This window comes from Ambystoma mexicanum, chromosome 1p (assembly GCF_040938575.1).
Source record: "Ambystoma mexicanum isolate Mex_15411 chromosome 1p, UKY_AmexF1_1, whole genome shotgun sequence".
Taxonomy (NCBI): domain Eukaryota; kingdom Metazoa; phylum Chordata; class Amphibia; order Caudata; family Ambystomatidae; genus Ambystoma; species Ambystoma mexicanum.
Genome location: NC_090921.1, coordinates 188,713,582 through 188,728,447, shown reverse-complemented (window position 1 = coordinate 188,728,447; position 14,866 = coordinate 188,713,582). Strand labels below are relative to the sequence as shown.

The 14,866-nt window shown below is 46.2% G+C and overlaps 1 protein-coding gene across 1 annotated transcript in view; it reads right to left on the bottom strand.

The window, feature by feature from the left end:
- The window catches only part of CYB5D1 (cytochrome b5 domain containing 1), a 136,949-nt gene that overhangs the window by 65,374 nt on the left and 56,709 nt on the right, over positions 1-14,866 (bottom strand). The window contains exon 2 of the mRNA XM_069646285.1: positions 70-146. Within this exon, the coding sequence (XP_069502386.1) occupies positions 70-146 (77 nt within the window). The remainder of the gene's footprint in view (positions 1-69; positions 147-14,866) is intronic.

The following is a 14,866-nucleotide window of genomic DNA, read 5'->3' as shown; positions in this document are numbered from 1 at the left end:
ATTCAAAAATCAGCTACCGTGGGTGTTGTTGACTACCTACAAATACATCAACCATGTAATGGTACTTACATCTTTGGTTTTTGGATTAAACCAGTGGCTGATGTCCTTCCCACCTGCTTCAATGATAGGTTTCAGCAACACGTTCCCTAAAATAAAGACGAATAAGAATGAGCATGCACTACTCAAAGACATTGGGTCATTGACTATTCTAGTGCATGCGTGCTAGTTATACCTCCCAGTACACATACATGTTCATACTAGAAATGAGTGTTCAGGAAAGATATTTTCCAGCCTTATCAAACTCAAAGCTGCAAAGGATTTTAAGAAGGACGGGTCAACTGTCACAGGAAGTGCTTCATTCTTGTGTAAAAACCTCTTTGATGACACAGAGATGTCAGAGATATGAGAGGAGAAAGAGAGAGTGGAGTCGAAAAGGACCCCAAGGTGTTTAGCCTTGCAGGTGGGTGCGGGTGCAGGGGCAAGGGAGGCCGGCCAGTGTGAAAGTGGGAAAGCGGGAACAGGGGTCTCAATGTGAACGATCTAAGTCTTACTGGTCTTGAGGAAGAAGTCGTTTCCGGCATACCATGACTGAATAGCGGACAGACAGTAGGAAATTAGTGAGGAGGAGGAGGTTGAGGGTAGCGTGAAAGATAGTTGCGTGTCATCCGCGCAACACTGGAAGTTAGGGGTGAAAGTGGCAATCACACGTGCCAGGGCATCCATATAGATGTTGAAGAGCCAGGGGGATAGATTAGATCCCTGGGGAACACCAGAGGTTGAAAGAGCTATAGTTGAGAGAAAGGCTCCAAGTTCCACCTGGGATGGGCTGTCAGAGAGAAAGGAGGTTAACCACGCTAGAGACTGACCTGTGATTCCCATGTGATCAGGATGTTGTGGTTAACCGTGTCAAGAGGGAGTGTTATGTCAAGATTTGAGAGCAGGTCTTCAAGGGTGTTCAGGAGAGCAGTTTCCATGCATCTGGATGCTCTAAAGCTAGACTGATGGTCATGGAAGCAACCAATAGATTCAGTGCGGAGGGTCAGCTGAGAGATAGCCAACTTCTCCAGGAGTTTACCCAGGAAAGGTGTGGTAGAGATAGGGCGGTAGTTGGAATGGAGGTGTCAGCCGAGGGTTTCTTGAGCAGGAGGGAGTGCTTAAGGGCAGTTGGGAAAAAACTCCAGTGGAAAACGAGAGATTGTAGAGATACGCCAAGGCTAGGGTGAGGGAGTCAATATTGTCTTTAATGGATTTAGAGGGACAGGGGTGCACCTGTTTGGATGAGGCCTTCACAGACCTGACTTGTCTGGTGACCTCCTCGGGTGTGACGGGTGAGAGAGAGGAGAGGGTAAGTGGAGGGGGGCAAAGGGAGGCTCCGGTGTTTGTTTATGCTGTGGTGTGGAAGAGAGGGAGGAAAGAAGGTCTTGGGTTTTTGTGATGAAGTGTGCAGCCAGGGCCGAGCTAGGGTTCTGGGTGGGTGTGACAGAAGAAGAAGCTGCTGCAGGATTGGCCAGTTCCTTGCAGACTTTGAAGAGTTTGGCCGTGCAGTTCGATGCCGTGGAGATGCGAGCTTGAATAAAGACTCTTTTCTTGGAACGGATGCAGAGTTGATATTGCCTTTGAAGGAGGCGGCAGGCCAGTTTGTCAGATGGTCTGCCCGACGAGGTCCATTTCCGCTCAACTGCCCTACACTTGCGTTTAAGGGCAGCAAGGTCGAAGTCGTACCAAGAGTTGCACTTTTTGGAAGGCTTCAGTCGGACCCTCATCACAGGGGCAAATGTGTCAAGAGTGTTGGAGATTGAGAGATTGAGGTTAGCGAGGGCTGTGTCAGGGTGCGAGTCAGCTGCAGGAATGGGAGTAGGAGAGTAGGTGGAGGCAAAGGCAGCCGCTGTCACTTTTTTCATGGGTCTGGTGACTTTGAAGCCGAGGGGTCGTGCCGGGTGTGTTGTTGCAAGAGGAGAGCTTCAGGTGTGTCGAGAGGAGAGAGTGGTCAGTCCAAGAGAGAGAGGTAGTGAGAGGGATAAAGAGAGGGATATCAGTGGAAGTGAGAGCATCCAAAGTGTGGCCCGTGGTGGCGAGAAGCCAGATGGTAGGATAGAGAGGGAGAGAGGCGCACAGGTCACAGAAAGGTCTTAAGGAGTCAGGAGAGTCCCAGTGGATGTTGAGATCACCCATCAGGAGGAGATGAGATGTCAGCAGTACACTCCCCTGGGTGACCCAAGCAGTGTACTAGACATGCAGTAGAATTGAGATAGTGGTGTACCAACAGCAGGAGTATGATGATTGTGATATTAGATAATACTTTTCCCATGTCTGGCACCACCAGGATCCCCTTATCCAGAGGTTGGGTAGGGTGTCTCCAGTTAATCCTAAACTGTGTTGCGCCCCATATCAGTCTACCTAATAATGTCCAGAGTTTCTGAAAAAAGGACAATGCTATCTTAATAGGTATTTTCATGAATAGATAATGCCACGTATTTCAAGTCGCGAAAAAACCAGTAGCATTACCAGACTTATTATCAAGATTCTTCCTATCATTGATAGGGATAGAGTGGACCATCTGCCTGGCATTTTGTATGGTCAAGTGCCATCAAGCCGTCTCTCGATCTTGCTAGATAAATGCCCAGGTATCGCACAGTGTCCACGCTACACAGCACTGTCTCAATGCCAATAGTAACAATCAGTGAGCTGGAAGGCTTCAGACTTTGAATGGTTAATTTATAGGCCAGATACCTCACCAATGGATTCAACCTCTGTTAGCAGGGGCTGTATATTTCTGGCAGGGTGTTTATTTTAATTTCCCCAATGTTACAGTGTTACATACTACCAAATACATAACAGTCAAATACCTTAGTATATTTATGCTGTCCATTACATTACATCAACAAGCAATAAATGAGGATATAGCAGGTGACATAGGATCCCATATGGGGGCCGCATGCCATATTACTGCAGAACTCATATTACAGACATAGTGCCCAGAACCCCCCAGGCATTAAGTGTGTCTAACAGTGTCAATCAGACGCTGCAACTGACAATATGAGAATGACCATCCCCCGCCCCATCAGGGCATTAATGCATCAGGAAACATGGCCCAATAACAATGGAGCACAGGCACGTGTTAGGCCCCCTAACATCTTCAGGTAACATAGGGGTTAGTCACTGGCATCCACACATCATTTCGCAGCCCAGCACAAATCTGTGCGACTCAAACTCACTGTACACATACCGCTCCTTTTTATTATTAGCCCATCCCCTTAATTATCAGGAGCATCTATACCATTAAGAAAATACCTAAATGGGCCCCAGTAATCTGTTGGACGGGAGGCAGGGATCACTATCTCTATATAAGTGCATTCCTGTGTGTTGCACCAGGTGAGATCCCTTAGCCAGGAATACACCCCGGGTGCCTGCAGTGACCACCATTGCATCGCCACACACCTCCTGGCCGTTAGGAGTGCTATACTCAGGAGGCTGCAGTCACTTTTCTGAGTGTCACGAGTGAGGCCCAAGAGGGCCATTTCCGGGCTAAGAGTGATCTTATTGCACACAATCTCTCTAAGGGTTTTCTGAACATTTTATACAAAATGAGGACCCTCCCCCAGCCACCCAGGCCATGTGTAGAAAGAGCCTCTTGCACTTTACATCGAGGGCAGGCGCCCAGGGAGGTTGGGTCAAATTTGTAAATCTGGCAGGGTGTTTATTTTTTCTTTTTTATTGTTTTAGTTGTATAAACTTTTTCGATATACAACTTCTCATTGCGTTTTTTTGTTCGAGTTGTTTTACATTAGATTACAATTCAAATACAATTCTTATTAGGATTACTTCAAACAATCAAGATAAAATCAATATAAGAAGATCAATGTAAAATAAGAGGATAAAAGGATATGAAAGTCAAAAGATGAATGCAATACTTAAAACCATCCTTGTTAAGAATATAAATCGCAAGTAAAACTATAAAATTTCCAGAGTAGATGGACTAATTGAATAATCCCTATTAGCAATATACGTCACATATACAATTATCTTTTCCTTTAGTTAACTTTAACTGTTACAATTGATGTTGCGATCATGCAGTTCATGTGGTTTACATCGTAATATTCCAGTTTACAATTCTCATTCACACGCATATTATATTATCTTCATTTAAAATAAATTTCATAATATAAATAAAAATCAGCCTGTTTCAAAGTTGGTCATCTAGTTTAAGGATTGATAAGAACTGAACCGTTGCGATATTCACTGATACTTTTGTGGTATTAAATAGATGCTATGTGAACACATATATATTCAACAGTCTAAAATCTTTCAAGTGTTTAAAATAATATTTCAATCTCAACTCTGACAGCTCTATGCATTCTGTTAAAATATGTTGAACAGTTTCGTCATGTTGAGGAAGCTTCCAGAATCTACCGGTCATGACTGGACAAAGGCTTTTGCTATATTTAGCAACTTGTGTTCTAGTCAGCCAGAGATTCAATCTCATTCTTAAAAGTGCTTGTATGTATTTAGTATCAGGGAATATTTTTATATATGCAGGGACTTCATTTAGAGATTTAATTATAAATGCTCCCGCTCTAAATGAGCTATATGAGATGCACATTTTCCATGTTGTTTGCCAATCTCTGCACCACAACTTTAGTTTTGCTTTATCGGGGTTGTGCAGTAATAAGTTAACTGAAATGTAAGCTTCTTCTTAAATGTGCCTGCATTGATCTTCCCATGCTTTAAGCTCTTGTGTGGAAGAAGAATTGCTTTCATCATTGGTATTAGAGTAGGATTATTAATTTCTGTTGAGAGTAATTTCCGGTAGGCTGATATTTGCCATGCTGGTAAATTTAGATTTTTTTTTCCAATATACTCCTTCAAGGAGGTTCCAATTCAGAAGATTTAGTGGTAGTTTTGTTTGAGCCCCATAAGCAATGCTAGGAAGCACTTTTTGTTTATAATACAGTCTTGCCGGCATATATGAAAATGTACCATATTTGTTTTGAACGGCCGGTCCCTGGGCTGAAAGTACAGAGATATGCGTATTTACGTTCATGCCTAGATATTTGTAATGATGCACTTGGGCTAGTGACCTCAGAGAGCGTCCAATTGAATTTGAACTTATTCTGGTGCATGTTATAATGAAATACCATAGTGTTTGAATTTTCTACGTTGATAGTTAGATGTTTTTTAATGCACATGCATCTAAGGCCGCTAATTTCCTTTGTAATCCAATCATGGTCATATCCAGAATGACCAGGTCATCTGCATATAGAAGGTGGGAAATTTCTCTGAGTCCTAGTTTTGGGGAGGGGGAGGGTGAGAGTGAACAGATTCAAATACAGTGCTAATATCCTTAATGTAGAAATTAAATAAAATCTAAGCGAATATGCATCTTTGTTAAAGGCCTATAGCTGTCGAAATCTTATCTGAAAGAAGCCCACGCTGAGTAAGTTTGACTCTTAAAGATGCGTTGGTATAAACATGTTGAATAAAAAATAATATATATGCAGGGCATCTACTCTTGACAACTTATTCCATAAAACCTCTTGAAACTGAAACAAAATCTTGTTTAAAATCAATAAAAGCTAAGAACACAGGTTGTTTGGTTAAAATGGCTGGTTTCTTGATTGCAGTGAGAATCAACACATTTTAAAACGTGCCAACCACCTTAATTAAACCAGATTGATGAAAATCTAAAAGCATTGGCGTTGACCCAAACCAAGAAATCTTTTTGAATTAATCGCCTAAATATCTTTCCTGGTATGTCCAGGAGCACGATTGGTCTGTAATTACTAGGGTCAATTCGACTTCTTTTTTGAAAATAGGAATCGGTTATGCTCACCTGGTATCCACAGGGACGACACACAGCTGGGTTACACGCTGGTATGCTTCTCAGCTTTGCCCTGATGTGGTCTGCGGGGAAGGTTCTGCCTGAAAATACAGGAGGACTGTGTTCAAGACTGACCGATTGGGGTAAGTATCTTCCCTCCACCCCCGTATGCTTTCAGTCTCTCTGGAGCCCTCTCCTCCCCTTGTGGTAGAATTAGGCGTGCTCTCCGTCCTGCCTTCTTTGCAGGGGCATGTTGTCTTTCATGGGCGAATTCGGTCCAGTTACTTCACTGACACCGGCCCGTTTAATATTGTTCAGGTAGGTCTTATTGCTGTTCTTTAGTTTTGTTGCTATCCTGCATGCCTTTCTTTGTTTAAAATGTCTCTTTTTTCTCCCTTAGGTGTGCGGTGCCATGCTCAGGAGGAATACCAACATGCACCCCATCATGCCTAACAGCCAGACCACTGCAGATAGTGATATCAGTACTCCCAATCCCAGTTACCCTCCGACAAGCAGTACTGCTAGGCATCCCAGGGCACACCCAGTTCAGGGTCCTACGTTACCTGTGGTGCTAGGGAAGCGTAAGCGGTCCTTGTTTCTGAGCAGGGGCGGCGGCCGTCCTCATTGGGTGTCTTGTTTTCATTGGCAACTTCCCTGGAGGTTGCGGTCGGGCAGGAGCAGCCGATCGCTATCACTTCATGGTTACGGGACGCTTTCCTGATCATTTGCCCTGTCATCCGCTCACCTGATCGGGAGCCGTGCATAAAAGCCGGCAGATTCGAAACGCTTGTTGCTTCACAGCTGTTTCTCACTCAAACACTGTTCGGCGTTTCGATTCAGGATTCAAGATTCACGGTACTCGACCTTGGCTCACGAATCATGGACTGCTCTCTCTCTCCTTGGAACTTCTACTTTGATCTACACGGAATACTGACCTTTTGGATAACGAACTTTGGACTGCCTCTGAACTGCTCCCTGATTGTTCTTCCATACCTCGATTAGCTAAACTGACCCTCGGACTGTTTTTGGTCCTGCCTTCGTTTTGCCTGAACTGTTACAGTCACGTTCAAGTGTTCCACATTCTACCAAGTGTCAAGAAACATCCAGGTGTTTGCAGCCGGCACTACCATCGGGTGCCAGGCTTCAGGGCCCGTCTTGCACGCCCCTTGCACCACAACTCCCGATCCCGGCCTCTTCCTATCGGGTTTAGATAAGCTCCTTTTTGGGTATTAAGGTTTGCTTGTGTAATTAAATACTGTGCCTGTTTGTGCTAATACTTGGCTTCCTTCCCACACCCTTGGGGTCTTCGGCTGCGCCTGGTTCCTGTTGCAACTACACCAACACCTGTGGCCTCAAGGCCCGCACAGAGAGTATGTTTGTATCTCTCTGTGGGGAACTTGGGGACAGAGGCCCTAATACTCTTCACGACACAGCAAGTTTGGACATACGGAGCTTCAGAGCGGCGAACTGGCTTGGTTGAGCCCCGCTGGTAAATGATGGCGCATTAAGAGCGCTATGATGCGGTAAGTAAGCGCTATGCGCAGCGCTGCAAAGTCTTGCCTTTGCTAACCTGTGTTTTCCTTCCTTGTAGGTCGCAGTGTTCTTCAGCGCGAGTGGAATGTCCGGAGTGGTGCCAGCCGAGAGGCGACCAGCCATGTAAGCCTTTTTAGCAGTTCGTAATTTGTAAATGTCTCTACAGCTTTCTTTAATGTTGCCTCTATCTTCCTCTTTCAGGTCGTTCTGTCTGGGAGGCGTGCAGATTAGAGGAAGCTGTTCTCAGTAGCTGCGAGTGTTTAAAGATGAAGACTGCAGGTAAGATGCTGCTGCTAATGATGTTCCTTTTGTCTCCTTGAAGGTTCTGCTTCTCTGAGGTTCGAGGGAATAGCTGGACACGATGAGCGTCACGTTGCAAGCTGCAAAGTAACATGAAGCATGTTCTGAAGTCAGGGTGTGGTTTGTATAGCCCAGGTAAAGTAGTACCAGGAAACGTAGTTCCAGGCCTGCCACACCCAAAACACTAGACCGCATAGCTTGGTTCTTAGGAACCAAGCTATGTGGATGCCTCCATGTTGGCTGACAATACAATAAAGTAGTTCCCAAGCACATTGTTGTTCATGGTGTATGAGCCTGGCTCCATAGGCGCCAGGACTGACCCCATGAGGGCTTTTGAAGAGGATGCCAGGCTCTAGAGGCCTGAGTCCTGACTCCAACTGGCCAATGGGTTTGCCAGAGGGGGTTTTGGGCGAGGATTGCGACATAATCACTATAGATTCAGTCCATGATGAGGGGATTAAAGCGGCTCGCAACACATTAGAAAATATCAACATTAGGATCTTAGCCCACTTGTGCGAGTGGGCTTTGAGCGTGGCATTGGATAACGTATCTGGGCCGGGTGCTCGTGATGTGCTTAATTTTTTTATTAGAATCATGATGTCAAGTTTATCAAAGTTTAATGGAGTGCAGTCTGGGATGGCAAGCTACCAAAAAGTTTTTTTTGTTGCAAGACATTGTTGAGAAGTGTTGAAAAATGGTCAGCACAGGCTTGATTATTTATAGGATTTAAAAGGATTGAGTCTATTGCACATCCATCTTTGGAATTTAATAATTTCCAAATTTGGCCATTAGATTTACTCATCATGGATTTAAGTATTTTTTCTGCATTGTCTTGTTTATTCTGAAACTTAATTTGTTTAATTCGATTCCTGTATGCCGTTTTAAGTGTGAGTCTTTGTTGCATAGTCGTGCATGGCGATGGGTTCCTCATCTCTTGCCAAAATTTCCTTTTTAACATTTGGATCTCTGGGTCAGATTTATGTGTATGTTTGAATAGTGGCCGGCTATTTGTGGAAATAGATTTGGTAATTAAGTTTATATAATCAGTGTATAATGGCCTGGTTGAGGAGGACTCATGTGTCGCTGTAGATAAAGAAGCTGGTATCGAGTCAAATTTTTGAGACGACCAGATGAGGAGATTCTTTCTTTGATTCAGATTTAGAGACATATGTATGAATTGCTGCGCTAGCATTCTGTGGGGTTGCCACTGCACTACGAGAATTTCATGGTTGCTTGCTATATTTGGAATGATGTGGAAAGACTGGATTTGATTCACCGCATCTGAAGAGACAAAAGTATTTGTCTATGACAGATGAAGACAACCCTCTCACCCAGGTATAGGCAGGCGTCTCCTGTTATATTGCCATTTAGTAGGACAACATTTCATAAGGTCATGACGGTCATCTACTTATCGGCTCTGGTTGGAGTTGACTTTGTATTTATTTTTAGACAATTAGAATTTAGATCCCCTATTATGATGGTAGTTTTAACTGATGGATCAGATGAAGTTAAGTCTAATATTGATTCTATATGAGAGAAAAATAAGTTGTCACTAATAGCTCCGGGGTTCCAATAAAGCTGCCGTCGCGTTTCGAGGGTTCCACGATCAGTCTGAGGAATCACTTGGGTTAGATACCGCTAAAGTAATTCAGACTTCCTTCCTGAGAGCACAGCTTGCAGGGAAAAGAAACACCTGTCAGGCCAAGGGCTCAGGCAAAAAGGCAGAACGCACAGCGGAGCTAGAGGGAAGAAAACAAACAAAGCAAATATTACATACCGTTTGTTGACAATTCCAGTCCCTCTACCCCCTCCGAGCCCCACAAGCTTACCTGTGTATTCTTTTCCTTCAGCGGAATACCTACTTGTGACAATACACAAGAATGGGAGTGCGTGAAGGTCAGGGGAAGTTTTCTTGCTTGAATGAAGGGGGACCATAGACTTCCCTCAATGATGGATTAGTGATGTCAACAGTAGAGTGTCCCCCATTCCAATGAGTGAAAACAAAATCAAATGTTCCAAGAGCAAGTAGGCAAAAGAAAACAGCAGAGCGTCCCACTATCCAAGGAGTGAAGCCAAGTGTCTCAAGATCCAAGGGGGCGGAGTAAATGATGAGCACAGCAAAGCGTCCCAAAAAATCCCACAAGTGATGAACACAGCAAAGCGTCCCAAAAAATCCCACAAGTGATGAGCACAGCAAAGCGTCCCAACAATAACCAAGAAGTGAGGTTTCTCCACTCGGGGAGCGGGTGGCCAGGAGTGATTTGAAAACTACGGGGTTGAAGGGAGCCGGAAACCAGAGATGAGAAGCAGAATCCAAAACAAGTCCGAGGTGTATTCCGTGGTCGAGCAGGGGAGTTGATCAAACGAAGGTCTAAGGCAGAACCAAGGAGACGATAACAAGGTCCAAGGTCCAAGGTAAGCATAGAATTCAGGAACCAGAAAGGCAAGGAAAAGGGGAGAAGGAACTTATTCCAAGAGCGTAGCTCGCGTAACGCAATGGTTTAGGAGCACCGGCTTACTGGGGGCGTGGCCAATTATAGGAAGTGAAATGCAATCGAGGCGTGGAACGCACGCAAAAAGAAAGTAAAAAACGTTCCAAAGGTTCCTGGCGGGCATCGTCCTCTTGGGAGATGTAGTTGATTACCGGCGGTGGCGTCGGCGTTGCCGCAAACGCCAAGTTAAACGCCACGGGCTTCTCCCCTGGGCATAAGAATACCCTAAGAAACCGGGGGACGTGACAGTACCCCTCCTCAAAGATGGGCCTCCCCCGGGTCTCGAACCATTAGACCGGAGAAACGCCCGCAAAAGACGCGGAGCGTGAAGATTTGAGGCGGGTTCCCAGGTACGATCTTCGGGGCCATAGCCTTTCCAGTCTACTAGATAATGCCGGGTGCCCCGGATTACTCGAGTATCCAATATGGCCTGAACCTCATATTCCTCTTCCCCCTGAATCGCAATGGGAGCGGGACGATCACCCAAACGTGTACCGGCAACATAAGGCCGTAATAGGGAGACGTGGAACACGGGGTGGATCTTCCAAGCCGAGGGTATGCCCAAACGATAGGCCACTGCGTTGATGCATCGCGTGATGGTATAGGGACCCACGTAGCGGGGATTCAGCTTACGTTTGCCTGGTATGCGAAGGTGCACAGTGGATAGCCAGACCTTGTCCCCCAGGTGATACTCCGGGGCTGTCCTACGATGCCTATCAGCATTTCGTTTCGTGCGATCCTGTGCTTGGTGTAGATGCTGAAGCACAGCGGCACGGATAGATCGTAAGGACTGGGCTGTTGCCTGAGCTGCGGGTACTCGTGCCACCGAAGGAAGGGTGGATGGTAGAACTCGAGGATGTAAACCATACATGGCATAGAAGGGTGAACAACCAGCCGATGCATGGCAGGCATTGTTGTAAGCGAATTCCGCAGCCCCCAATACAGACAGCCAGTCCGATTGATATTGTAGACACAAACATCGGAGATACTGCTCCATTGTGGCATTGAGACGTTCTGTCTGCCCGTCCGTCTGAGGATGGTATGCTGAGGATAGGCGAACGTCAATGCCAAGAAATCGAGTGAGAGCCACCCAGAAACGCGAGGTGAATTGGGATCCACGATCTGAGATAAGGATCAGAGGGAGGCCGAATAGGCGAACCACCTGTTCGAAGAACAACTTGGCCAATGTAGGAGCAGAAGGAACACCATTGCAGGGGACAAAGCGTGCCATCTTGGTGAAGGCATCTACCACCACCAAGATAGTGGTAAACCCCTGGACTGGTGGTAGCTCTACCACAAAATCAAGTGACACAGTGTGCCATGGGCGTGATGGGATGGGCATTTTCTGGAGAAGCCCCACCGGTTTTCCAGGTACCGTTTTGCATTGTGTACAGACGGCACATTTAGATACATAGTCTGCCACATCCCGTTTCATATTGGGCCACCAACACCACCGGAGGAGTAGATCAGTTGTCTTAGTTTGTCCTGGATGGGCCGCCAGGCGAGTATCATGGGACCAGTTTAGGGCCTGTAACCGAGTCCGAGCATCAGGGATATATAGACGTTCCTGTACGTAAGGTAATCCCGATATCAATTGTGCTTTTAGCCCTTGAAGTACCTCCCCATGGTCAGCAGCCCAGTGACGGATCCGTTCTAATAAGGAACCGGTTGCAGCACAGACACACATAACCGTGTTGTGTGGCAAAACAGGAAGGACTGCCTCCTCGAAGGGGATATCAACTCCGATACGAGAAAGTGCATCGGCCTTGCCATGCAAGGGGCCCGGTCGATAAGAAACCGTGAAATTGAATTGTGCAAAAAACAAATGCCATCTGATTTGTCTAGAGTTGGTACATTTCACCGTGGATAGAGCTTGTAGGTTACGGTGGTCCGTGTAAACCGTGACAGGGTGTCGACCCCCCAGTAGATGGTGTCTCCACTCCTTAAAAGCAGCTCGAATAGCCAATAGCTCACGTTCCATTATAGTATAATGTTTCTCCGGAGAAGTCAATTTCCTGGAAAAGAAGGCTACTGGGTGTAGTTGCCGAGTCGTGGGGCATTTTTGAGATAAGATCGCCCCAAGGGCAAGGGCAGAGGCATCAGCTTCGATGATGAAAGGTAATAGGGGGTTTGGATGTAGCAAGACCGGAGCCGTAGTGAACGCCTCTTTCAAGGCCTGAAAGGCGTCCTGAGCCTGAATGTCCCAACAAAAGGGAACTGAGGGACTGGTAAGGCGTGTCAATGGGACTACAATGGCTGAAAAGGACGCAATAAAGCGTCTATAAAAGTTAGCAAATCCTAGGAAAGATTGCAAACCCTTAAGCGAAGTAGGAGCAGGCCAATCAAGGACTGCTCGTATCTTTGCATCATGCATATGAACACCCTGAGAGGATATCACGAATCCTAGAAACTCCACAGAGGAAACATGAGAGACACATTTTTCAGCCTTTGCATATAACCCATGTTCCCGAAGACGGAGTAACACCGTCAGGACATGGTTCTCATGTTGTGATAACGTTTCCGAGAATATTAATATATCATCCAGATATATCACAACAAAAACATCCAACAGGTCTCGGAAGATGTCATTGACAAAGTGTTGGAAGGTTGCGGGGGCGTTACATAGACCAAACGGCATTACTAGGTATTCAAAAAGGCCGTATTTGCACTTGAAGGCAGTCTTCCACTCGTCGCCCGCACGCACTCTCACCAGATTGTAGGCCCCCCTTAGATCTAGTTTCGTAAAGAGTTTGGCGGTAGAGAGACGATCCAACAACTCCGAAATGAGGGGTAATGGGTACTGGTTTTTTATTGTCACAGCATTAAGTGTACGATAATCTACACAAGGCCGGAGATCCCCTTCCTTTTTTGGGACAAAAAAAAATCGGAGAAGCAGCTGGAGAACGGGAAGGTCTTATATGGCCCAATCTCAGAGATTTCTCAACGTACTCCTTCAGGAGTTCTTCCTCAGGCCGTGCCAAAGAATATATCCTTCCGTGGGGGAGAATGGCATTGGGTACCAAATCAATCGGACAGTCATATTCCCGATGTGGCGGCAGTTGTTCAGACAAACCTTTGTCAAACACTTCCATCAGGTCCTGATATGCAGAAGGAATTTCCACCGTCATCCTAGTAGTAGCGTTACAAGTGAGGATACTTGAAATCAGAGCCTTACATGGAGATGGGTGAGATGTCCCGTGAAGTGGAAAGCAGTCCCTCAAACACAGGGGAGAAGAAAAAAGCACTGTTTGCTCCACCCAATCAATGATAGGGTTATGTTTACGCAACCATGGGAGGCCCAAGATGACCCCAAATTGTGGTGTGGAAATGAGATCGAAGGACAGGTATTCTGCATGCCCTTCCGTTGTGCTCATCCGCAAGGGTTGTGTTTGTTTTACAACATGACCCGAAACCAAACAGGAGCAGTCTACTGCATAGACAAGTTCTGGTGACTCCTTAGGGTCTACCGGGATACCATAGGTTGCTGCCAGATGTTCATCCATATAATTACCTGTTGCCCCGGAATCTATCATGACTGGACTAGAAAAGACTTGAGAGTTGGGCAACATAAAAGACATATCTAAATATATGTGCGCGGCAGCTGTTTGAAGGAATGAGCCATTGGAAGGCTGACCCGTCACGTCGGCTCGATTTAGGGACGGGTCGTGGCGTTTCCCGCCCGTTTAACAGGGCGTTTAGGGCAGACACGAATGAAATGTCCCGTTTGTCCACAATACAGACACAGATTGTTTTGCATTCTTCTCTCCCTCTCTGCTTTTGAGAGGGGACCTTTTACTGCCCCAATTTGCATGGGTTCTACCTCTCCAGAGGTTGGAGAAGATCCTAATTCGGATTTGCCAGGGCGAGGATCAAAGTGACGGCGTTCTCCGCGCCTTTGTTGCATCCGAGCATCGACCTGTAATACCAAATCAAGCAATTCAGGAAATACTGAAGGGATAGAAGGGACAACGGACAATGCGTCCTTAAGTTCGTCTGATAACCCCTTATAAAAGACTGCCGCCTTTTTTGATTCAGGCCAAGAGGTTTCTGCGGCCAGCTGATTAAATCGGGCTAAATACGCCAAAAGGGGTTGTTTCCCCTGGGATATTGCCAAAAACTCTAAATCCGAAGCCTGAGCCTTATATCTGGTGTCAAAGACCAGATTCATGGCGACTAGTAGGGCATCGAAATCGTACAAGACCGGGTCATTGGACTCCAACAACGGATTCGCCCAGGCCGCAGCCATACCCCCTAGATGAGAGAGCACAAAAGCTGCTTTTGTTTCAGAATTAGGGAATGCCAAGGGACGGCATAGGAAATGTAAACGACATTGATTGACAAATGTCCTATACGTTTTTGGGTCTCCCGTGAAGCGTTCCGGTGGTGCCAATGGAAAAGGACCCGGCAACACCACAGGGGCTAGGGGTGTCGGAGGAACTGGTGGTGGTACAGGAGCGGGAACATCCCCAAACTCCTCATCCACCGGCAAGGGTTGCACAAAGCTTTGCATGACATCCATGCGTTGGTGCAAAGCGGCATGTGCTGCTGCCATGTCTGTGCGTAACGTGGTAAAGGCTTGCATCATAGCAGCCATAGGATCTGCATTAGGATCCATCTCGGACAGACAGTATTGGGCTCCTAAATCTGTCGCGTTTCGAGGGTTCCACGATCAGTCTGAGGAATCACTTGGGTTAGATACCGCTAAAGTAATTCAGACTTCCTT